Source organism: Anguilla anguilla, chromosome 4 (assembly GCF_013347855.1).
Source record: "Anguilla anguilla isolate fAngAng1 chromosome 4, fAngAng1.pri, whole genome shotgun sequence".
In the NCBI taxonomy this organism is placed as follows: domain Eukaryota; kingdom Metazoa; phylum Chordata; class Actinopteri; order Anguilliformes; family Anguillidae; genus Anguilla; species Anguilla anguilla.
This window is the reverse complement of record NC_049204.1, coordinates 1546159-1571437: the sequence shown is the minus strand read 5'-3', so window position 1 is coordinate 1571437 and position 25279 is coordinate 1546159. Positions and strand designations below refer to the sequence as shown.

At 51.8% G+C, this 25279-nt stretch overlaps 1 protein-coding gene across 4 annotated transcripts in view; it reads left to right on the top strand.

Moving 5' to 3' along the window:
- The first annotated feature begins 259 nt into the window (after positions 1-259).
- Positions 260-25279, top strand: part of ect2 (epithelial cell transforming 2) — a 37325-nt gene continuing 12305 nt past the window's right edge. For 2 of the 4 annotated variants that reach the window (XM_035412257.1, XM_035412255.1), the window contains exons 1-21: positions 260-580; positions 1564-1724; positions 1855-1934; positions 3508-3600; positions 4395-4577; positions 6758-6847; positions 7643-7750; positions 10236-10309; positions 10478-10608; positions 11134-11249; positions 12232-12294; positions 13894-14116; positions 16058-16182; positions 17636-17755; positions 18003-18071; positions 18245-18355; positions 18895-18991; positions 19992-20073; positions 20234-20312; positions 21873-21992; positions 23650-23788. In XM_035412257.1, the coding sequence (XP_035268148.1) occupies positions 1592-1724; positions 1855-1934; positions 3508-3600; positions 4395-4577; positions 6758-6847; positions 7643-7750; positions 10236-10309; positions 10478-10608; positions 11134-11249; positions 12232-12294; positions 13894-14116; positions 16058-16182; positions 17636-17755; positions 18003-18071; positions 18245-18355; positions 18895-18991; positions 19992-20073; positions 20234-20312; positions 21873-21992; positions 23650-23788 (2236 nt within the window). In that variant the 5' untranslated portion in view covers positions 260-580; positions 1564-1591. The remainder of the gene's footprint in view (positions 581-1563; positions 1725-1854; positions 1935-3507; positions 3601-4394; positions 4578-6757; positions 6848-7642; positions 7751-10235; positions 10310-10477; positions 10609-11133; positions 11250-12231; positions 12295-13893; positions 14117-16057; positions 16183-17635; positions 17756-18002; positions 18072-18244; positions 18356-18894; positions 18992-19991; positions 20074-20233; positions 20313-21872; positions 21993-23649; positions 23789-25279) is intronic. The other 2 variants (XM_035412258.1, XM_035412256.1) reach the window with 1 other exon arrangement.

Below are 25279 nucleotides of genomic sequence, written 5' to 3'. Positions count from 1 at the left end.
TTGCTTTAAATTATGTCAGGTGCATTTTGAAATGCAAAGTATGAAGAAAATTATAAAAAGAATGCGGATCAAGGGGAATAACCGTAATCTATGCATTGACCTACACCTACTAGCAGTTACACCAACAGCAGGTTACACATGAATCCTGTGCATTGCAGTTTGAAAATTCCAGCCAATAGGATTCATTTTCATGCGTCACTTCCGCTAAGATATCGACTCTTGTCCAATCAGAGAACAGCTTTCGAGTTTGTCTCGCGTTTTGAATTTAGGTGGAGTTTGAGAGATGGCAGTCAGCATCAATAGGATTTACTGTTAAACGATTACATGCAAAAAATGAATTATTTTATAGTGTTACGTGTTTTGCGCTCAAAGCTTTACGGGAATTGGGTAATTTAGCCTGTTCGAAGCGCATATTCTGCTACTGTAAGTCGTTTAAGTAAAGTTGTCCTCGTTGAGTGTTTACCTTTGGAAGGTTTAGCTAGCCTGGGAGCTACCTGGCCGCTACCCGGTTACTGAGTACTTAACTCGGGGCCTGTCTGTGCGTTTTTATTTCCTTACTGGCGTCGTTGCATTCCTCTTGGTGAGTTTTTCGTCGTCATTGATTATAAACGGAAAGCTAACTGCACGTTATTGTAGTGGTACACATGTCAAAGTGTTTTGTTAAAGGTTTCCTAGTCTAACAAAGGTTAGGTTCCGTCTACTCGTGTAAACTAGCCAGTTTGCTGATTGGTGGTAGGAAGTCAAACCAATTAACATCGCTAACATTTAGTAGAAATTAGACTAGCTGTTTAATCGGGCAATTAGTTACGATACACACCGAACTAGTACCCTAGCTAGCATGAACTAGTTCGAAGAAAACAGCACCGTAGCCCATAGCTGGTGAACTAGTTAGCCAACTTGGTTACCAGCAGTGCAGAGAGTTGGCTAACGTTACATTGTTGTTACCGTGCTAGCCAAGTTATAACCATGCGCATTATACTACGGTCATGTTCTTTTTTAGTCTCCCTTCAAAATCTTAAGTAACGTTATTTAAAAGCAGAAAAGTTAGCTGTGTTAGTTTATATCGTAACGTGTCAAACAAAGGCTTGTCTTCTTGGTGTCTAAGTTAATGTTTAAAAGACATGACCGATTTCTCTCATTTATTTAGAGCTTAATCCACAAAGAGAACACGTCGGCCAGCAAGTTATAGCAGAGACCATATTTCACCCTAGAAATATGAACTACAGTCCAATAATCATTCTAGTAATCTGTTCGTCTCTGTTATATAATAAGTATTGAAAACACTCAGTGTATCACAGTACTCACTCATGAGTTGTGTGACATTAACTGTCGGGCTAAGGTTGTGTTTTCTTTCACTAAGTTTTTGGATGTAACAGTTACAGTAACTTAATATGGATTCGTGCTCAATATACCGTATAAAAGAGAATTTGGGAAAGCCAGTTTGCGAGCTTTCCTAATTTATATGTTATTGAACAGGCTCTGCATGCGCTTGGGTTTTGGGTTGATACCTGTCCTGGGATGGAATTAGCTCGTTCACTTTGTAATGTTTCTATCCCGGGTAAGATTGAGCAGCCGCCTTCCTCATCGCACCATGGCCGACAGCAGTACGGTCACTTTGGGCCCTGCGCGGAGTCTCCTGGTCGACTCGTCGGTGTACGACTCGAGAATGGCCGAGACGTCCAAGGACCAGCCGTTTCTGGGCTTAACTCCGGAGGACGCAGCAGGTGACTCGGACCGTTCCTCGGGAGATCCGAGCACGCCGACGCGCATCTGGGCGACATCATTCTCCGTGTCATTTGCTCTCAGTTGCGTACATTCCATAATCATACCATCGATTTCTGGTCTGTCTTTCAGACATACTGCCTCCAGTTGAAACCAGAGTGGTGCTGGTGGGAGACGCCGGCAACAACGAGCAACTTGTGAAGGCATTGGAGGTGAATCCTGTTTGGGGTGGGGACAATACTGACCAATTTCCAGTTACATTTGTGACCTCCATGCAAGGAACAGATTTAATAAATGTCTGCAACCACCGAAATAGATTATACGGCACAAACTGTTTTGGATAAATTGGTTGCAGTCTGGCTCCATGCTTTGGCCTGTTGAAATGCAGAGGAGACCTAGCACATAGAGAGGGCTTATTCATTAAAAAAAAATGTTTTATTGTTTGGGCAATAACTGGTGCAGAAATTGGTACACGTGTAAGCATTTTGATAGTTTGTTTGTGGGATAAAGCTGAAGAAGTGTTCACCTCTCCGAACTCTATAATTGCTTCAAATCGTTTATAGGGACAATTAAACCGGGAATGTACTGTCACTGAGAAGCTTTCTATGCCAGAGACCCGAGTCAGGTGTTCTGTGAATAAGCCTCCGCATGTGCGCTTTGCGATAAGGGGAAAGTTTATGGGGAATTTTCCAGAGATACTAGGCGTATCTTCCTGAATTTTGAAAGGCTTTAAATCATTTCTGCGCGTGGAAATAAAAGGGCGCTTTGATTTGTTTGTCGCTTGTGGCAGTTAATCTTGTTGACAAACACAAGCGGCGCTTAATTTCCTGTCGGCTTGTGGCGCTGGAAGCGGTTCGGCCCGGTTCTGTCCGCCTCTGCCCCGGCTGCAGTGAGGAGCTGGATTTTTCGGCGACCGATGTTTTTCATGTGAAAGTGAATAAAAGGGAAAGTTCACCTTATTCGCCTGCTGTATAATGTGTGTAGATAAGCCGGGTGTACTGAGCGCGGGTTGAGTAGAGCTAAGCGTTTCACTGTGGGGCGTTTTCCGAACCCGCTGCTGCCGCTGCTGCCGCCGCAGTCGTGCAAACCTGCAAGCTGAGGCTGTAATAAAGCTGTATGGTGGCTCGGTAGGGATGGGCGTGTGCGCATTGATCGGTTGTGTATGTTGAGTGTGTGTCTGTGTGCCAGTGTACACATCCATGTGTATGTTTTCTGGTATGTGTGTGTTTGCATTGAGTGTGGATGGTATTTTATGTCTGTGTGTGTGTTTGCATTGAGTGGGGACGGCCAGGGATGGGATTTTGTGTGTGATTGTGTGTGTGTGTGTGTGTGTGTGTGTGTGTGTGTGTGTGTGTGTGTGTGTGTGTGTGTGTTTGCATTGAATGGGGATGGAATTTTGTGTGAGTTGTGTGATTGTGTGTGCATGTCTGTATGTGAGCGTGTGTATGCGCGTGCGTGCATACATACACGTGCGAGTGTGTGTGTGTGTGTGTGTGTGTGTTTGTGTTTTAAGACCCTGCCCAATCAGAGGGCTTTTTCCTGTGATCTGCGGCAGCAGTAGCAGTGCGGAGGCGGTGTAATCAGGTCAGACCTGCCGTGAATCGCCAAAAGGCTCCGCGTCTTTGAACTCCGCCGTTTGGCTGAGTCCTGCCGCGGCCGCTTCGCCATCTTTCCTTCGCTCTTTTGCATAAAGTTCATGCCTCGTGCATCGCGGGGACACGGGCCCCGCAACGGGGGTTTCAGTCAAGGGGTTGCCAGCTTTAATCCACTCCCTCATTTTCACAGGCCATCAAAATAATGGAGGTCCCGGTGGTAAAGATTAAAGGAGGAGAACCCGGCTCTGAGGGCGAAAAGTTGATAAAATCGATAGTCAATATGGTACGTTTTTGTATGTGCTTGTTGCATGCTGAGATCCACGGTGGGTTTGTCTGCATGGTCGATCTGATGGTGGCGGTGTCCTTCCCTGTGTCGTCTTTGTCACAATTAAGTTTCAAGGTGTCCCTTTAACGCACGGTGTGAAGCTCACAGTTTCTAACTAAAATGATGCCATGTCGTCCTGTCTCCTTGTACCTCTGAATTCTCAGAACTTGTGTCCTGACCCTGGAGAAATGACAGTCCGCGGTTCATTTTTAACAAGCCTTATCTGTACTTGTCACTTGAGCGGGTCTCTGAGTAATTTTCTAACAAGTGTTATCTTGAACTTTCACAATTCTGTTTTTGCGCTTCATTGACTTCGCGGAGAAGGTTGGTACTTGTTTTCCCCTGTTTTGGATAAAGACATTGTTGGACTGTTTTAAATAACGTAGTTCGGCTCTCGTCTAACACAAGGGTAAGAACAAAATTCAATACAACTCGATCCCTATTGGGAATCTTGCTTATAATGTATGCCTCGTCTGTGTTTATGTAGAAGAAGGCAGATCTGTAGTGTGGAATAAAAGGTCATGCGTCTCTTTAAATTGAAATTCTTGCTTGCTGTCAAGACGAGGCCGATAAGTCAGCCTTTTGACACAGCGCATTAGTAGTCTTTTGTCCCGGCCATTTAAATGCGGCCGACGCCATCGATGGCGTGCTTACCGCGAATGTGCCGTTCGGCCTCTGCTGATGTTCGTAATGTTAATATTTATGGCGGGGGCTGAAATGACCTCTCCTTTACCCCCCCCCCCGTTCCTCAGGACATCCACACGCCCTGCATAAAGACCAGCGAGGTGGCGGAGTTTGGCGACGGGGAGAACGCGGAGTTCGAGACGGTGTTCGTCCTGACAGACTTCACGTCTCCGGACTACGGCTACCTGTACAAGAAGGACAACCGCATCATCGGGCCCCCTGTGGTGCTGCACTGCGCTGCCAGGGAGGAGGTGAGGGGGAAAACCGGCCTAAACGCCCCTTCCTTTTCTCCTCAGAAAAGGCCTCTTCTGCCTTTAACTGCATTTTGAGTCTCTTAAAGGGAAAGTACAACTTTTTGGGAAATTCGTTTACCCACAGTTAGACTATAAGATTGATACTACTTATTTCATCCCTGCTTGTCCAGTACGAAAATATTGGACATTATCGACAGGCTGCATGCTAACTGTGCTAGCTTTATGAGTGGCTGCATGCTAACCCTGCTAGCACTTTGAATGACTGCCGGTGGAAGCATTGCTAACTGTGCTAGCTCTTTGAATGGCTGCAGGTGGAAGTAATGCTAACTGTGCTAGCTCTATGAATGGCTGCAGGTGGAAGTAATGCTAACTGTGCTAGCTCTATGAATGGCTGCAGGTGAGAGCAATGTTAGTTGTGCTAAGTGAAGGGACAGAATTACAAACATGAGTTGGGGGTTGCCAGGTGTGCGTATCACTAACTTTAAACTTGCACTCCCTCTGCAAATCCCACTGTAGCCTATAGTACTGCATACCTGGCAACCCCAAACTCACTGGAAGAGAGTGAGGAAGTACAAACGGTTAAAAAAAAAATATATTTTTTAAATAAAGAAAGAAAAAGGCGGAAGGGGAAAAAGTTGAGCTGAGAAGTTAAATTGATTCATAAGCCGCTTTTGATTGTTGCGGTGAAGCCTGAAACTTGAGTCGCCCCTTATCTGGGCCCGGAGCGGAGCACCTGGTCGCCTCGCTCAGATTTGGGGAGAGGCGCACGCTCGACTGCGCGCAGATCAGCAATCTCACGCTTTGCAGCCCGTCGATTAATGCAGATGTGTGAGCCCCTGTACTACACACCGGCCCGGCCCCCGATAGAGACGCGCGCGCGCCGCTGCGCGTTTAAGGAGGCTGCTGCCGCTCCCGGCGGGGAACAGATTTTAAAGCCGGGGGAATCCTGAGAAATGAACCTGGAAAGAAACGCGTTGTTTTCTTTGGATCTGGAGGAGATAAATTCTGACATTCCGTTGGCTGATACTTGTTTATCTGGAGAGACTCGGGGCTCCTGTGTGGTTGTGCTTTTCTCTCCTAAGTGCAGTGTTCTCTCGGATTTGATTGTGTTATTGTGCGGTGATGTGTGCTGTTTGCCTGATTGTGTTTTTCTCTGCAGTGGCCAAAGTGTTCTGTCTGTATTTTTCTGTCTCAGCGCAGTGGTCAAATGTTATTTCCCTGATTGTGTTTTTTATGCAGGCAGTCTCAGTGCAGTGGTCTTAGTTATTTCCCTGATTGTGTTTTAGTGCAGCCTCAGTGTAGTGGTCTTAGTTATTTCCCAGATTGTATTTTAGTGCAGTCTCAGTGCAGTGGTCTTAGTTATTTCCCTGATTGTGTTTTACTGCAGTCTCAGGTATTCCACTGATTGTGTTTTAGTGCAGTCTTAGTTATTTCCCTGATTGTGTTTTAGTGCAGTCTCAGTTATTCCCCTGATTGTGTTGTAGTGCAGTCTCAGTGTGGTGGTCTCAGTTATTCCCCTGATTGTGTTGTAGTGCAGTCTCAGTTATTCCCCTGATTGTGTTTTAGTGCAGTCTCAGTGTAGTGGTCTCAGTTATTCCCCTGATTGTGTTGTAGTGCAGTCTCAGTTATTCCCCTGATTGTGTTTTAGTGCAGTCTTAGTGTAGTGGTCTCAGTTATTCCCCTGATTGTGTTGTAGTGCAGTCTCAGTTATTCCCCTGATTGTGTTGTAGTGCAGTCTCAGTTATTCCCCTGATTGTGTTGTAGTGCAGTCTCAGTTATTCCCCTGATTGTGTTTTAGTGCAGTCTCAGTGTAGTGGTCTCAGTTATTCCCCTGATTGTGTTTTAGTGCAGTCTTAGTGTAGTGGTCTCAGTTATTCCCCTGATTGTGTTGTAGTGCAGTCTCAGTTATTCCCCTGATTGTGTTGTAGTGCAGTCTCAGTTATTCCCCTGATTGTGTTTTAGTGCAGTCTCAGTGTAGTGGTCTCAGTTATTCCCCTGATTGTGTTTTAGTGCAGTCTCAGTTATTCCCCTGATTGTGTTGTAGTGCAGTCTCAGTGTAGTGGTCTCAGTTATTCCCCTGATTGTGTTGTAGTGCAGTCTCAGTTATTCCCCTGATTGTGTTTTAGTGCAGTCTCAGTGCAGCGGTCTCAGTGATTTTCTCGCTCATCTCCCCGCAGCCCCTGCCGTTCTCCTCCAGGCCGCTGTACTGCACGGCCATGCTGAACCTGTCCCTCTGCTTCACCGGCTTCCGCAGGAAGGAGGAAGTTGTGAGTGTTCCGCCGTCCGCAGGGTTCCCACCGCCCACAGGGTTCCCACCATCCACAGGGGTCCCACCGCCCCCAGGCGTCCCACCGCCCCCAGGTGTCCCACTGTCCGCAGGGTTCCCACCATCCACAGGGTTCCCACTGTCTACAGGGGTCCCACCGCCCCCAGGCGTCCCACTGTCTACAGGGGTCCCACCGTCCCGGGAAGTCCTGAACCCCTGGGAAAATCCTGGGAAATATCTTCATCCTCGGAATTCATTAGAAATTATGGAAAGAGCTCAAATATCCCATTATCCCTGAAAATAAGGGAAGATTGGCCTTATGATGATGATGATAATAATAATAATAATAATAATACTTTGCAATGAACAAACAGCATCCATCTTTCTTGCTAACTCTCTGGTCTATCAGGCACTGTAATATTATTGCGTGGGTAGTGCTGCTGTAACTAACTGGGACAGCTTGCAGGATTTAGTGTTAATTCCTTTATCAGAAGTCACCGGTCACTGTGGAGTGACTTGTGTTCCTTCTTAAGACACAGAATATTCTGAAAGTTACATTCTCAACATGCAGTTCCACCTCTAAAATACAGCACTAAGAAGCCTTGACTATTGTACCAAAAACAATAATTGGAAAATGAATAATTTACCCTTTTGGGCTTGAGTGAAAAGCGCATGTAGATCCGAAGAGAGAGAGCTATGGCTTATTTGTGGTTCTCGCCCCACCGTGGGCAGGAGGTGCAGATGGTCAGGTTTCGGTCGCTGTGGAGTTAATGACCCCCCCCCCCCCCCCCCCCAGGTAAACCTGGTCAGTCTGGTTCACCACATGGGCGGAGCCATCCGCAAGGACTTCAGCGCTAAAGTCACCCACCTGATCGCACACTCCACGCACGGAGAGAAGTACCGGGTGAGTGCGCGGTGTGGAGGGGGGGGGGTGGGGGGGGCGGGTGGTGGAGGAGTACCGGGTGAGTGCACGGTGGGGGTGGGGGTGGGGAGTACCGGGTGAGTGCACGGTGTGGGGTGGGGGTGGGGAGTACCGGGTGAGTGCACGGTGTGGGGTGGGGGTGGGGAGTACCGGGTGAGTGTGCGGTGTGTGGGGGGGGAGTACCGGGTGAGTGCGCGGTGTGGGGGGGGGGGTGTATGCAGTGTTAGCTGCTGCCTGAACACCGTGCTGCTGTTCTGTACCTGTGCACTGAACGTGTTCAGACTCAGGTAGGCAGGTAAGTGCTGGCTCGTCCGGAGGCCTGAGTGAACGCGTTGGTCAGTGGTTCTGTTCGGAGCTGATCCTCCAGCTGATCCGGAGCTGATCCTCCCTCAACGAGACGCTTTTCTCCTCACCTGCATTTCCTCTCCTGAGAGATTTACTCAATGACAGAGCTGTTCACTTTACTGATTCTCCTGGGCCCTCACTCTTTCTCCCTCGCTCACTCTCCCCCTCTCTCCCTCCCTCACTCTCCCTCTCTCTCTCTCCCTCACTCTCCCTCACTCTCCCCCCCTCTCCCTCCCTCACTCTCCCTCTCTCTCTCTCCCTCACTCTCCCTCACTCTCCCTCTCTCTCCCTCCCTCACTCTCCCTCTCTCTCTCTCCCTCACTCTCCCTCACTCTCCCTCTCTCTCCCTCCCTCACTCTGCTGCTCTCTCCCTCTCTCACTCTCCCTCTCCCTCTCTCTTGCTCTGTCTCACTCTCCCTCTCTGCCTCCCTTCTCCTTTCTGTCTCTCCCTCCCTCGCTTTCTCCCTCTCTTGCTCTCTCCTCTCTGTCTCCCTTGCTCTGTCTCACTCTTCCTCCCTCTCTCTCTCTCTCTCTCCCTCCCTCTCTCTTCCCCTCCCTCCCTCTCCCTGCCCTGCTACATGCTCTGCTCTGCTTCAGTAGCTCCGGCTCTGTAAATAGCTCTTGCCTGCACGCGCGCAGGCCGTTTTTAGCAGACGCTCTGAGTGCTGCTCTTAGCCCAGCGCGCTCTCAGCCCAGCGCGCTCTTAGCCCAGCGCGCTCTCTGTGTGACCCCTTGTTGCCGTGCTACGGTCGCCATCACAGCCGCTTTAGAAAGGCATCTCATTGATTTTTACTCGTAGTTCAGTTTCAGTGCAGTCAATGCAGAAAATGTGTTTATTATTTTTTTTACGTATATTTTGCCAGGAGTAATTCCCATTGAGATTTATAACCTTTATAACCCTTTACAAGGGAGTACCGGCCAGGACAACATCACAAAAGGTTCTGGTAAAAACACAGTGTCACGTACATCAGACCATGAATTTACTGTATTCAGCACTTTAGTCTGCACCGCATGAGCATTCAGTGGCTAAGCAGTCCTTAATCCTGTTTTGTAATCTTCCACACTACAATACAAATGAACTCAAATTCACAGAAAAATCCTTGTAGATCCTTTCCTGGATTGGCTGGATTGTAATTCAGTTGACCAATCGGCTCCCAGCACGGCTGTAGTAATGTAGGGGAGCAGACGCTCTCAGGGTGTTGAAGTCCACACCTGCCCCAGGGCTGGATGCTCTCTGGTCTGCAGGTAAATGAGGAGCCTGGATGGGCTGATTGGCTGGTTCTCCTCATTATACATCTGGAATTAATTAAACTGAAAGGTTGAACAGGAATGGAAATAATGAAGTATATCAGTCATCTGAGGTGGAGATATTTAAACATCTCAAACATACGAAAGCCGGTGATGAGTTATGTGATATGTTAGGCAGGGTGTGATGTGTTCCCTGAGTGTGATGTGTTCAGTCAGTTGATGTGCTCAGTGAGTGTGATGTGTTAAGCAGGGTGTGATGTGTTCAGTGAGTGTGATGTGTTAAGCAGGGTGTGATGTGTTCAGTGAGTGTGATGTGTTAAGCAGGGTGTGATGTGTTTAGTTAGTGTGATGTGTTCCCTGAGTGTGATGTGTTCAGTAAGTTGATGTGTTCAGTGAGTGTGATGTGCTCAGTGAGTGTGATGTGTTCAGCGGAGTGTGATGTGTTCAGTGAGTGTGATGTGTTAAGCAGGGTGTGATGTGTTCAGTGAGTGTGATGTGTTAAGCAGGGTGTGATGTGTTTAGTTAGTGTGATGTGTTCCCTGAGTGTGATGTGTTCAGTAAGTTGATGTGTTCAGTGAGTGTGATGTGCTCAGTGAGTGTGATGTGTTAAGCAGGATGTGATGTGTTCAGTGGGTGTGATGTGTTTAGCAAGTTAATGCGTTCAGTGAGTGTGATGTGTTCAGTAAGTAAGTTTGTGTTCAGTGAGTGTGATGTGTTCAGTAAGTTTGTGTTCATTGAGTGTGATGTGTTCAGTGAGTGTGATGTGTTAAGCAGGGTGTGACAAGTTCAATGAGCGTGATGTGTTCAGTGAGTGTGTTGAGTTAAGTGAGTGTGTCCTCTGTGGTGGACGTTGACTGTGCCATCTCTCGCGCAGCTGGCGGTCTGCATGGGCACCCCTATCCTCACCCCGCAGTGGATCCACCAGGCCTGGGAGCACCGGGACCAGGCGTAAGTACGCCCCCCTCAGGCAGAACACGCTAACAGCCGCTGAAATACGTTTCCCATACTCCCCTGCTCCGCTCACCCCTTCACCCGCCCGTGCGATGGGAGCGGCGTTCCCGGCGGTGTTCCTGGCGTTCCCGGCGTTCCCTGACACCCTGCCTGTCCTTCCCACAGGAATTTTGCGGCGGGAGACGAGGAGTTCCGGTCGCAGTTCAAAGTGCCCCCGTTCCAGGACTGCGTGCTCAGCTTCCTGGGGTTCTCCCCGGAGGACAAGGCCAACATGGAGGAGCGCACGCTCAAGCACGGTGTGTGTCCTGCTCTGGTCCTCCCTCCCTCCCCCTGTCCTTCCTCCATCCCTCCCTCCATCCCCCCTCTCTCCCTCTACCCCTCTCCCTCCCTCTCTCCCTCCCTCCCCCTGTCCTTCCTCCCTCCCTCCCCCTGTCCTCCCTCCCTCCCTCCCCCCTCTATCCCTCTCCCTCCCTCCCTCCCTCCCTCCCCCCTCTCTCCCTCCCTCCCCCTGTCCTCCCTCCCTCCCTCCCTCCCCCCTCTCTCCCTCCTTCCCCCGGTCCTCCCTTCCTCTCCCTCCCTCCCACTCACTTCCCCAAACCGCGCCGGGGCGCCAGGCCTCTCCCCACACTGGGGCGCTCCTCTGCTTTCTCAATATTTTGCTCCCCTGAGATGATGATGATGATGATGATGATGATGTTCAGATGATTTATTCATTTAGGCTCCTCCTCGGCCAGTGGATGGTGTTTTCTGTTATGCACTGATCTTGTGGCCCAGTTTAACATGTTGCGTACCTGTGATTCCTCCCCCTCCCCCCCCCGCAGGTGGCCGGTACCTGGAGGTGGGGGATGAGAAGTGCACTCACATGGTGGTGGAGGAGAACTCCATTAAAGAGCTCCCCTTCGTCCCGTCCAAACGCCTCTACGTCGTCAAGCAGGAGGTGAGCGCTCCTGCTGTAGTCACCAAGGAAACGGGCTTTACAGGTGCACAAACCCCGTTTCCTCGGTGTGTCTGTGCCCCTGTAAGTGCTGTGTGGGGTCGTACAGGTGCAGGCCTTAGGCAGGAGAAGGTGCTGAGTGTTTGAGTCGCAGTCCTGCAGAAGGCGCTCGGAGGATTGTTCCTGCTTCATTTCTCTGCTTGATTTGATTCTGCAAATAAAATTGCATGCAGTAAACAAATCTACATCAGACACTCTGTTTAAAAACCTTAACTCCTTAAATACTGATAAAATCCCCAGATAGGTTTTAACTGAACCAAGATGTCCAGTTAAATGAAAGAGTTTTGTTCTTAATGTTGCTGAGAATGGATCTTTAATACAGTCTTTTAAAAACTGTTAGTAATCTGCAGGACTGTTAATAGCCTGTGATGGGATGGAGTATTTCAGATTTCAGATGAAGCGTTTGGCCTGAGTCTGGAGGAATGCTTGCGGTGTGTAGGACGTGAGCATCTCGGCCTGACTTGTCCTCTGCAGTTGTAGAATGAGCCGCACTCACGTTTGTCTAGAAGAGAGAATGTCAAAGCGCTCATTATATTTGCTGTCGGGACGTTTATCTTCTTGTCCGTGTCACAGTTGCCGTAAGTGTTTGTTGTGTATCTGTCTGCTCACATCTGTAGTTTTCCCTGATCGATATCATATTTCACGACAAAACATTATTTCTAAAGGAGATGTGCTGTAGAGTTTCACAGCTTATTTAAGCTCTCCCTCTCCATTTTTCTCTCTCTATCTCTCTCTTCTTTTCTCTGTCTGAAGTCTGTATTCTGATGTTTTTATAGTTCTGTATTGGCATTATTTTGTTTGTATTTTCATTATTGGTCTTTTGTCCCTGTTTAATTTCTTTTGAGTGCATTATTCTGGATTGAACTTTTTGCAATGTTTAACTAATCATGTTAACCCCCCCCCCCCCCCCCCCCCCCCTTTTCAGTGGTTCTGGGGCAGTATTCAGATGGATGCGAGGGCTGGGGAGTCCATGTATTTCTATGAGAAGGTGAGTAACTGCAGCCAGGCTAACGCTCACACACACACACACACACACACACACACACACACAAGCACACACACACACACTGCGTTTTGAGTCCTCCATTACAGCAGGACATCAGGCTGAAAACCTGCCTGTTAAATCTGCACCTGAGTTCAGCAAACCCTTAAATCTAAAGCCTTTATTGTTTATGGTGCAATAGAGTGTGGATGGTAGTCTGTAGTTTAGGCGGTGTAATAGCTTGTGGATGGTAGTCTGTAGTTTATGCGGTGTTTATGGTGTAATAGCGTGTGGATGGTAGTCTGTAGTTTTGGTGGTGTTTATAGTGTAATAGCATGTGGATGGTAGTCTGTAGTCTCAGCGGTGTTTATGGTGTAATAGCGTGTGGATGGTAGTCTGTAGTTTAGGCGGTGTTTATAGTGTAATAGCATGTGGATGGTAGTCTGTAGTCTCAGCGGTGTTTATGGTGTAATAGCGTGTGGATGGTAGTCTGTAGTTTAGGCGGTGTTTATAGGGTAATAGCATGTGGATGGTAGTCTGTAGTCTCAGCGGTGTTTATGGTGTAATAGCGTGTGGATGGTAGTCTAGTCTCAGCGGTGTTTATGGTGTAATAGCGTGTGGATGGTAGTCTGTAGTTTTGGTGGTGTTTATGGTGTAATAGCGTGTGGATGGTAGTCTGTAGTCTCAGCGGTGTTTATGGTGTAATAGCGTGTGGATGGTAGTCTGTAGTTTAGGCGGTGTTTATGGTGTAATAGCGTGTGGATGGTAGTCTGTAGTTTAGCCGGTGTTTATGGTGTGATAGCGAGCGGATGGTAGTCTGTAGTTTAGGTGGTGTTTATGGTGTAATAGTGTGTGGATGGTAGTCTGTAGTTTAGGCGGTGTTTATGGTGTAATAGTGTGTGGATGGTAGTCTGTAGTTTAGACGGTGTTTATGGTGTAATAGCATGTGGATGGTAGTCTGTAGTTTAGGCGGTGTTTATGGTGTAATAGCGTGTGGATGGTAGTCTGTAGTTTAGGCGGTGTTTATGGTGTAATAGCGTGTGGATGGTAGTCTAGTCTCAGTGGTGTTTATGGTGTAATAGCGTGTGGATGGTAGTCTGTAGTTTAGGCGGTGTTTATGGTGTGATAGCGAGCGGGTGGTAGTCTGTAGTCTCAGTGGTGTTTATGGTGTAATAGCGTGTGGGTGGTAGTCTGTAGTTTAGGCGATGTTTATGGTGTGATAGTGAGCGGGTGGTAGTCTGTAGTCTCAGCGGTGTTTATGGTGTGATAGTGAGCGGGTGGTAGTCTGTAGTTTAGGCAGTGCTTATGGTGTAATGGTGTGTGGATGGTAGTCTGTAGTTTAGGCGGTGTTTATGGTGTAATAGCGTGTGGATGGTAGTCTGTAGTTTAGGCAGTGTTTATGGTGTGATAGCGAGCGGGTGGTAGTCTGTAGTCTCAGCGGTGTTTATGGTGTAATGGCGTGTGGATGGTAGGCTGTAGTTTAGGCGGTGTTTATGGTGTGATAGCGAGCGGGTGGTAGTCTGTAGTCTCAGCGGTGTTTATGGTGTAATGGCGTGTGGATGGTAGTCTGTAGTCTCAGCGGTGTTTTGGTTTTGCGTTTGGCAGCCCGAGAGCCCTGTGATGAAGAAGGCGGTGTCGCTGCTGTCGCTGACCACGCCCACCAGCAACCGCAAGCGGCGGCGGCTGCGCGACACGCTGGCCCAGCTGAGCCGCGAGGCCGAGATCTCGCCCTTCCCGCCGCGGAAGCGTCAGTCCGCCGAGCACTCGCTCTCCATGGGCTCCCTGCTGGACATCTCCAACACCCCGGAGACCAGCAAGGCTTTGGGAGGTGAGGAGCGGGGCCTGGGAGGGCTGTGGGTGGGGCCAGGGAGGGCTGTGGGTGGGATCAGGGTGTGGGGAGGGGGCTGGGGAGGGCAGGGGGTGGGGCCATGGAGGGCTGGGGGCGGGCCTAGAGAGGGCAGGGGGCGGGGCCAGGGACGGGTGCAGGGGGTGGGACTGGGAGGCAGGGGGCTCTGTTGCTGTGGTAATAATCTTGGCCTGACATGTTTTCTCTGTACTGATGCTTAAATAGTGGGGACATCCATCAGCCAGCCAAAAACATCCTGTTTAATATGCTGGTGCTCACTTTGTATAGTAAATAAATAACTTGCCAGAATAATTTAACAATTATGATTTAATAATAATGATGATGATGATGGATGGCAATGGGCTTCACGGTGAAGGGGGAGGAACTCCCATCAGGTACCTGGGTGATGCACGCTCACCCTGGCCTCTCCAGCGATGGGCTGCCCGTGCGAATCTCAGCCAGATGGGGGCGCTCTGTCCCAGCGGATGATCGTAATGAAACATGTCAGGGGGGGGGGGGCGGGGGTGGAACGTGCGTCTCCGCACCACTGGCTGTGGTAAAACACCAGTGATGTCATCTTCCTGACAGAAAACAGAGAGGAGATCAGCCAATCGTAGGCCATGTCAGTTACGGCTAATGGAACAGCGCCAGTGCTACTTGGTGGAGATTCACTCCGGGTACTAGCCAGGCAGTAGTGTCCACCAATCACTGTCTGTAGTGTTCGATTGGTTGTTACCAATGTAGTCTGTGATTGGTGGAAGTCCTCTCTGTGTTCTACTAGTAACATTTCCCCATTTTAGTGGGTGTGTTTACATTTAGCCGTGTAGCAAAAGCTCTTGCACGAGCAGCTGACACAGTTTTGAACCCTGGCCTTTTTAAACGGCTGTGTGTTTTCACAGAAGCCGCTCAGGCGAGGCTTCTGTTAAAACCTGCGGTCAGACCTTCAGCCAGAGTACCAGTGCAGATCCCTAACTGCTCTGTTATCATCCCCGGTGTAGATGACAGGTGTAGGAGAGGAGGTGCAGAGGAGTCGAGCAGGAGGTGTAGGAGGAGTGGAAAGGGGAGCAGGTTTAGGACAGAGGCGGAGGGGAGGTTTAAACACACCAGCACCCCCAAGCAGGAAACGGGGCTCCTGGGAAGCCCCGCCCCCTCAGACAGAGGAGGGGCGGAGCTGGCCTCCCTGACCCCGCCCCTCCAGTCGCAGAGGGACGAGGTCACAGAGATGGAGGTCTCGCTCGGCTCCCATTGGCTCACTGAGAGTGAGGTCACAGCAGGACAGGAGGCAGTGCAGGAAAGACAGGAGCGCTGCAGTGAGGCCACGCCCCCAGACCCCAGCCAGCCCCGCCCCCCAGACTCCCAGCCCTGCAGATTGACAGGTAGACCTGAGCCTTGGTTCCCAGCGAGATGAGTCGCGCACGCTGAGGGTAACGGGGCGAGAACTCGAACCCTGTGCCGGGGGCAGCGGGTCCGCACGCGCTCATTAAGACCCCTGCTCCCGCTCGCACGGTCTGCCGCGTTCCGCTCTGACTCAGCGTGTGATTGGTCAGGGAAAGCGGGTGATTATGCAGGTAACTCACCTGGCCTGGCTTCCAGGAGAAGAGATACAGAGCCCTAATTAAGAGAAAGCAGCCAAGCATAAGAAACTCATACAGCCCCCCAGTTACTGTTAAAGATGGGAAAATACACACACACACACACACACACACACACACTCTCTTACTCTCTCTCTCACACACACGCACTCACACATACGCATATACGATGCACACACACTCTCTCACGCACACACTCTCACACACACTCATGCACACACACACACACACTCTCTCACAGATGAGCACACGCGCACACACACATTCACACACACACGCACACATGCCATCCCCGCGTGCTCAGTCCTGCTGATTGACGGCTGTCTTGCAGAGAATTCCAAGCCCTCGAAGAGCTCCACCCCCGCGCCCCAGAAGCAGTCGGCGCGGTGGCAGGTCTCCAAGGAGCTGTACCAGACGGAGAGCAACTACGTGGGCATCCTGGCCACGGTGCTGCAGGTGTGTGAGCGTTAGCAAGGCTAACGTGCTTCCTGTCTCTCCCTCTCGAGCACGTTCTAATGGCACTGTGCCACACACAGGTGTGTGAGCGTTAGCATGGCTAACGTGCTTCCTGTCTCTCCCTCTCGAGCACATTCTAATGGCACTGTGCCACACACAGGTGGGACTTTTGTACATAGCATTCACATTTATACAATTAGGTGTATACCGAAGCAATGCAGGTTACGTACCTTCCCCAAGGGTACAACGGCAGTGTCCTAGGTTCTGGAATCGAACCTGTGGCCTAGGTTACAAGACCAGTTCCTTACCCAGTATGCTACACTGCTACACCCAGTCAGTGTAGTCAAATCCTACGTCAGAGAGAGAGAGAGAGAGAGAGAGAGAGAGAGAGAGAGAGAGAGAGAGAGAGAGAATAAGGTTCTAAATTTCTCTGCTTAAACCTTTCTGTGCAATTTTGAAAGTTGCATAAAGATAATGTCTGCCCTCTGTTTAATGCTCCCAAGAAGAAAAAAATTAATTGGAACACAGGACAGGAAGCAGGACGTCATTTCGGTGTTTCGCTCGTGTGAATGTGCTTTTAATGCATTGTAGGTAAGGTGGAAACGTTTTAAGATGGAAGCTTTCATAATCATTTTTTGTATGCTCTTTTCTAAAATGCCATAGGGGAGCTGAAATGAGACGTCACATGGGATGACGTGTCGTAGCGGGGGCGTCCAGTCTTATCCCAAAAGGGCCGCTGTGGGCGCAGGTGTGCGTTTTTAGCCCAGAGTGCGAACACCCGAGTCAGCTGTTTAACTGGCGATGCTCTTCAGTCAAGACCTTTAAGGAGAAGGGGATGTCTGTATTGCTGGGCTAAAACACAAACCTGCACCCACACTGGCCCTTTTGGGATTAAATTGGACACCCCCCGTAGAGCTGCACCCTCAGGGGTGGGCGGGGCAGTCCCCCTCACGGCGAGAAGTGCCCCTATTAGCGTGTAAAGTACCCGCCCACGCAGGCGCTCTGCGCGGTGCTCTGGATGTTTACTCAGGAGATTGGAGTCAGAGTGGCCACTCCTCGCCCACGCCATCAGTTCCTGTGCGGAGTGTAGGGCAGCAGTGCATGCTGGGTACTGCTCTCGCTCCTCAGCCGGGCTCTAAAGAGGGGAAATAGAGAAATCGGCAGCATGTTTTTTATTCCTGAGTGTGTGAGAGTGAGTGAGTGAGTGAGTCTATCTCTGAATGCTGAGTGTTGTGTGTGTGTGAGTGAGTGTGTGTATATGAGTGTGTGTGTGTGTATGTGCGAGTGAGTGAGTATCTGAATGCTGTGTGTGTGTGTGTGTGTGTGAGAGAGTATCTGAATGCTGTGTGTGTGTGTGTGTGTGTGTGTGTGTATGAGGGTGTGAATGTGTGTGTGTGTGTGTGTGTGTGTGTGTGTCTGAGTGCCGTGTTTAAGGAGCCCCTCTGTGCTGCAGCTCTTCAAACTCCCCCTGGACACGGAGGGGCAGGTCGGGGGCCCCATTCTGCCCCCGGAGGAGGTGAAGACCATCTTCGGCAGCATCCCCGAGATCTACGAGGTTCACACCAGGATAAAGGTGCGGTCCCACACACACACACCACAAGCACACAACCACACACACACACACACACACACACACACACACACAACCACACACACACACAAACACTTACATGCACACACGCGCGCACACACACACACACCCACACAGACACAGACACACACACACACAGACACACGCACACACACACACACATTTTTCCCCCTTTATAATCTGAAGGATGTGGGCTCGGCCCGGGGCCTAATGAATGAATGTGCTGTAGGCTGATCTGGAGGAGCTGGTGATGGACTGGTCTGAGGATAAAAGTGTCGGAGACATCATTCTGAAATATGTAAGTGAGAATAAATGAGGATTTGGCCGTTTTGTCGCCTTTGATTTACGATTGTGGAGCTTCAAAGCAACTCTCCTTAACAAGACTTTGTGTTGTGTCTGATGACTCTCTGTCACCTCCTCTCTCTCTCTCTCTCTCCCCCTCCCCCTCCCTCCTCCCCCTCTCCCTCTCAGTCGAAGGATTTGATCAAAGCTTATCCGCCTTTTGTTAACTTCTTTGAGATGAGCAAGGAGACCATCGTTCGCTGCGAGAAGCAGAAGCCGCGGTTCCACGCCTTCCTGAAGGTAAGGAGCTCTGTGATTGACTGAGAGAGAGGGACGGGTGTGGCAAACTTCCCTCTGATTGGCTGAGAGAAGGATGGGTCTGGTGGAACTATCTGTGATTGGTTGAGAGAGGGAAGGGTGTGGTGGAGCTTCTCTTTGATTGACTGAGAGAGAGGGATGGGTGTAATGTAATGTAATGTGGCGAGCTCCTCCCTGATTGACTGAGAGAGGGGGATGGGTTTGGTGAGCTTCCCTCTGATTGGCTGAGAGAGAGGGATGGGTGTGGCGAGCTCCCCCCTGATTGGCTGAGAGAGGGGGATGGGTGTGGCGAGCTCCCCTCTGATTGGCTGAGAGAGAGGGATGGGTGTGGCGAGCTCCCCCCTGATTGGCTGAGAGAGAGGGATGGGTGTGGCGGAGCTCCTCTCGAACGCAGGTGTGAACTCGTCTCTCTGTCTGAGCAGTGAGGCTAGTGGTCTGCTTGTTCTCTCTGTTTATAGATTTATGGTTTAATGTATATCTGAGTGTTTTTTGGTTATGTTCCTGTGGTGCTTTTTGTGCAGATTAACCAGGCCAAGCCGGAGTGTGGACGCCAGACGCTGGTCGAGCTGCTGATCCGTCCCGTACAGAGGCTTCCGAGCGTCGCTCTCCTGCTCAACGGTAAAACTGAGCATGTGTGGATCTCCTCACCTGGGCCCCGTTTGGTAAAGCTGAGCATGTGTGGATCTCCTCACCTGGGCCCCGTTTGGTAAAACTGAGCGCGTGCGGGTCCCGCGCTAGGCCCCGTTTGGTAAAGCTGAGCATGTGTGGATCTCCTCACCTGGGCCCCGTTTGGTAAAGCTGAGCATGTGCGGGTCCCGCGCTAGGCCCCGTTTGGTAAAACTGAGCGCGTGCGGGTCCCGCGCTAGGCCCCGTTTGGTAAAGCTGAGCGTGTGTGGGTCCCCTCACCTGGGCCCGTTTGGTAAAACTGAGCGTGTGTGGGTCCTGCGCTAGGCCCCGTTTGGTAAAACTGAGCGTGTGTGGGTCCTGTGCTAGGCCCCGTTTGGTAAAGCTGAGCGTGTGCGGGTCCCGCGCTCGGGCCCGTTTGGTAAAGCTGAGCGTGTGCGGGTCCCGCGCTCGGGCCCGTTTGGTAAAGCTGAGCGTGTGCGGGTCCCGCGCTCGGGCCCGTTTGGTAAAGCTGAGCGTGTGCGGGTCCCGCGCTCGGGCCCGTTTGGTAAAGCTGAGCGTGTGCGGGTCCCGTTTGGTAAAGCTGAGCGTGTGTGGGTCCCGCGCTAGGGCCCGTTTGGTAAAACTGAGCGTGTGTGGGTCCCGTTTGGTAAAGCTGAGCGTGTGTGGGTCCCGCGCTAGGGCCCGTTTGGTAAAACTGAGCGTGTGTGGGTCCCGTTTGGTAAAGCTGAGCGTGTGTGGGTCCCGCGCTAGGCCCCGTTTGGTAAAACTGAGCGTGTGTGGGTCCCGTTTGGTAAAGCTGAGCGTGTGTGGGTCCCGCGCTAGGCCCCGTTTGGTAAAACTGAGCGTGTGTGGGTCCCGTTTGGTAAAGCTGAGCGTGTGTGGGTCCCGCGCTAGGCCCCGTTTGGTAAAACTGAGCGTGTGTGGGTCCCGCGCTAGGCCCCGGTAGGTAAAGCGGTGTTCCGCGTCGCTGACGTGTTCCTCCCTGTTCCAGACATTAAGAAGCACACGGCGGACGACAACCCGGACAAAGCCATGCTGGAGCGGGCCATCGAGTCCCTGAAGGAGGTCATGATGTAAGCGGGGCGGGGGCGGGGCGGGGGTGGGGGTGGGGGTCCCAGCGGGGAACAGCGAGAGCTGTTATTGGGGTTCAGCCGCAGAGGCGAAGGTGGGGTTCAGCCGGAGAGGCGAAGGTGGGCTGATGGCTGTTCTTTTGGCTGTTCCTTCTCCCCCCAGGCACATAAACGAGGACAAGCGGAAGACGGAGGGGCAGAAGCAGATCTTTGACGTGGTGTACGAGGTGGACGGCTGCCCGGTGAGTGGAGCTGTCTAAGGGCGGGGGGGCATTATGCGATTCACTCACGCGTTAGGACATCGGCGGACTTCACACCTGGAAATGTATCTCCCTTCCTCCTCTCGCTCTTTCTCTCCCTACTTCTCTTCCTCTCTCCTCCCTACTTCTCTTCTTCTCTCTTTCCCTCGCTTTCTCACTCTCTCCCACCCCTCCTCTCTCCCCGCCTCTCTTTCACCCTTCCTCTGTCTCTCTCTCCCTCTCTATACCTCTCTCTCTCTCTCTCTCCCTCTCTATCCCTCTCTCTCTCTCTCTCTCCCTCTCTATCCCTCTCTCTCTCTCTCCCTCTCTCTCTCCTTCTCTATCCTTCTCTATCCCTCTCTCTCTCTCTCTCTCAGACTTGCTAATGAGTGTTTTTGGCTGAGTATAGTATAGTACTCATACCTGTGGAGCTGGGTGTTGAATGTGCATCTGATTGAGCAGCAGCCCTCACTGGCCCTGTCCCTGACAGTGTCTGTATCCGTGTCTGTGTCCCTGTCCCTGACAGTGTCTGTATCCCTGTCCCTGTCCCTGACAGTGTCTGTATCCCTGTCCCTGACAGTGTCTGTATCCCTGTCCCTGTCCCTGACAGTGTCTGTGTCCCTGTCCCTGACAGTGTCTGTATCCCTGTCCCTGTCTGTGTCTGTGTTTGTGTCCCTGTCCCTGACAGTGTCTGTATCCCTGTCCCTGTCTGTGTCTGTGTTTGTGTCCCTGTCCCTGACAGTGTCTGTATCCCTGTCCCTGACAGTGTCTGTGTCCCTGTCCCTGACAGTGTCTGTATCCCTGTCCCTGACAGTGTCTGTGTCCCTGTCCCTGACAGTGTCTGTATCCCTGTCCCTGACAGTGTCTGTATCCGTGTCCCTGACAGTGTCTGTATCCGTGTCCCTGACAGTGTCTGTATCCGTGGCCCTGTCCCTGACAGTGTCTGTATCCCTGTCCCTGACAGTGTCTGTATCCGTGTCCCTGTCCCTGACAGTGTCTGTATCCCTGTCCCTGACAGTGTCTGTATCCGTGTCCCTGTCCCTGACAGTGTCTGTATCCGTGTCCCTGACAGTGTCTGTATCCGTGTCCCTGTCCCTGACAGTGTCTGTATCCGTGTCCCTGTCCCTGACAGTGTCTGTATCCCTGTCCCTGACAGTGTCTGTATCCGTGTCCCTGACAGTGTCTGTATCCGTGTCCCTGTCCCTGACAGTGTCTGTATCCGTGGCCCTGTCCCTGACAGTGTCTGTATCCCTGTCCCTGTCCCTGACAGTGTCTGTATCCGTGGCCCTGTCCCTGACAGTGTCTGTATCCGTGTCCCTGTCCCTGACAGTGTCTGTATCCCTGTCCCTGACAGTGTCTGTATCCGTGTCCCTGACAGTGTCTGTATCCGTGTCCCTGACAGTGTCTGTGTCTGTATCCCTGTCCCTGACAGTGTCTGTATCCGTGTCCCTGACAGTGTCTGTGTGTTCCTGAGGAGTTCTGGCGTCCTGCTGTTAGCCGTCACTCAGGAAACCCATTCTGCCTCCTCTTCATCATCATCCTCCTCCTCTTCCTCGTCCACAGGCCAATCTGCTCTCCTCACACCGAAGCCTGGTCCACCGCGTGGAGACCATCGCCCTGGGAGACAAGCCATGTGACCGCGGCGAGCACGTCACCCTCTTCCTCTTCAACGATTGCCTGGAGGTTAGCCCTGACCCTGCCCCTAAACCATGGCCCCGCCCCCAAACCTTACAGTCCAGAGCAGCAGTCCTGGGAATGCGGATACTTCAAAAACACAGCTATGGGCACTGGGCTGGTGTACACACACAGACACATACACTCACACACACGCACAGACACGCACACACACACAGACACACACACTCACACACATTCACACACACGCACAGACACGCACACGCACATTCACACACACGCACAGACACACATTCACACACATTCACACACACACACAGACACACACACTCACAGGCACGCACACACACACAGACACACACACTCTCACACATTCACACACACACACACACAGACACACATTCACACGCACGCACGTACACACATACAGACACACACACTCACACACATTCACATGCATGCGCACACATACACACACACACACACACACACACACACATTCACACACTCACACACACACACAGTTATGGGCTGGTACAGACACTGGGTTGTAGCACCTGTGTAGGGCAGTGAGACGTCTTGAGGAAAGATTCTCTTTAAAGGGGCATGTCTGTGTCTGCAGACGATACCCAGAGCACAGCAGCTCTAATGGGCTGCTCTATGAGACACTGCTCCTAATAGTTGACCCAATTACTCCTGGTAATGCCCTCCGCTCGTGGCTCCTGCAGACAGCACACTGAAGTGCGCTGCGTTTATTCAGCAGTGGCGTACAGTGTGACAGAAACGTGAGCGCGTTCTCCAGATTAGGGCACAGTAATGCCCGACCTGGCGGACAGGGTTACGCAGTGTTACTGGTGGAGCAGCACTAAAGCACACAAGTGCAAATGAGCTTTCCTGAGCAGGAACGAAAATGAAAAAGACCTGGATGCTCAGTGCAGCCCCGAGAAGAACAATGTAAAACAAAAAAACTATATTATTACCTGAACTAGTACAGAGTATGAGAATGGGGGGGTGGGGGGGGTGTGGGGAGGTTGGTCAGACGGACCTGGATTTCCATGTCTGGTACCCACAGGTGTTTTGACCATGCATTGGGGAGAGATCTGGACAGGCTCAGACCCTTTGAAGTTGACTTTCTAGCCTTGTTTTGAGATGCTTGCTGGCTCTGTCTAGACCTCCCCCCCCCCCCCCCCCCCCTCTGGACGTCTCTGTGTCCGATGCAGGGGCGCAGGCTGGTCTGCGCGCCGCGGGCTGGGTTGGCGGTGTGCATTATTCATGCGCGCGCGGCCCATCGCTGCTGCCTCCGCTCCGCTCCTCACCCGCTCCCTCGTTAGCGTCGCGGCGCAGCGTAACGAGGCTAGCGCCGCTCGAACCCGAGCCCCCGCTCTCATTCCGCCCTGTCAGAGCCCCCCCCCGTCCCGCTCCGGAGCAGGGGGATCAGCAGCGCCTGCGCTCCTCAATTATTAACGGGTTTGACTCCTCCGTGTTCTGTGTTCCTGTCTCCACCCCCCCCGCGGCTCTGACGGGGCCCAGGCACGGGGCCCAGGCACGGGGCCGTTAAGGGGCTGCTAACGAGGGGCTCGTTTAGCTTCATTAACGACTCATTGATCGTCTCTGCTTAATGGAGCCCCTCCCGCACGGTGGGGGGGTTTAGGCACGATGGTAAAACCCCCCCCCCCCCCCTCCCCTCCCGCTCTCTGTGTTCCAGATCGCCAGGAAGAGGCACAAGGTGATGAGCACCTTTAAGAGCCCCCAGGCTCAGGCTCGCCCCCCCGCCCAGCTCAAACACATCACCCTCATGCCCCTGTCCCAGATCAGGAGGGTGCTGGACCTGCGGGACACTGAAGGTAAACCTGCCCCCCCCCCCTCCAGGCGCACACACACGCTCACTGTCTCACACACTCCCTCAGTGCACACACACACTTACACACTGAACACATATACACACACTCTCACGCATGCGCACTCACGCATGCACTCTGTGTTTGAGAGTTTGAAAGTTTGTGTGTGAGAGTGAGTGTCTAGGGGTGTGTGTGCATGTGTGAGAGAGAGTGTGAGTGTGTATATACAGCTGATGTGCTGGAAAGCTTTACTTTGTTTTCTTCACAAACAGTTTGAGTTCAGCGATCGCTAAAATAAACTCACCAAGCAGAGTTTGTCAGGGGGAAATGCAAGTCTTACGTTCACTTCTGAGTCAAAGGACAAATGTTGACTGGCTGCAGGCCAAGCAGCACAGACGCACACAAACACTGTCGCAGAACGAACGTACGAACACTATTGCTGGACATACGCATAAACACTTTCGGAACAAACGTACACACTAACACTCTTGGAACGAACGTACGCACGAACGCTGTCGCTGATCGTACGCACAGACACTGTCGCTGATCGTACGCACAGACACTGTCGCTGATCGTACGCACAGACACTGTCGCTGATCATACGCACAGACACTGTCGCTGATCATACGCACAGACACTGTCGCTGATCGTACGCACAGACACTGTCGCTGATCATACGCACAGACACTGCCGCTGATCGTACGCACAGACACTGTCGCTGATCGTACGCACAGACACTGTCGCTGATCGTACGCACAGACACTGTCGCTGATCATACGCACAGACACTGTCGCTGATCGTACGCACAGACACTGTCGCTGATCATACGCACAGACACTGCCGCTGATCGTACGCACAGACACTGTCGCTGATCATACGCACAGACTGCGACACAGACAGAGGGTCAGAAGTGCTGCCCTGTTTCTGAGCTCAAAGACACGGCCGTGTCTTCACGCAAACGAGCAGCTGCTTAGTGACTCTGTCTGTCACATTCATCGGGTTTAGCGGTCTGGCCTGGGAAAGGGCTTGGGCTGCGGTTAGCTTGGGCTGCGGTTAGCTTGGGCTGCGGTTAGCGGTCTGGGAAAGGGCTTGGGCTGCGGTTAGCGGTCTGGGAAAGGGCTTGGGCTGCGGTTAGCGGTCTGGGAAAGGGCTTGGGCTGCGGTTAGCTTGGGCTGCGGTTAGCGGTCAGCGGTCTGGGAAAGGGCTTGGGCTGCGGTTAGCGGTCTGGGAAAGGGCTTGGGCTGCGGTTAGCGGTCTGGCCTGGGCTGCGGTTAGCTTGGGCTGTGGTTAGCGGCCTGGGACAGGGCTTGGGCTGCGGTTAGCGGTCTGGCCTGGGAAAGGGCTTGGGCTGCGGTTAGCGGTCTGGGAAAGGGCTTGGGCTGCGGTTAGCGGTCTGGAAAAGGGCTTGGGCTGCGGTTAGCTTGGGCTGCGGTTAGCGGTGTGGCCCGGGAATGGGCTTGGGCTGCGGTTAGCGGTCTGGGAAAGGGCTTGGGCTGC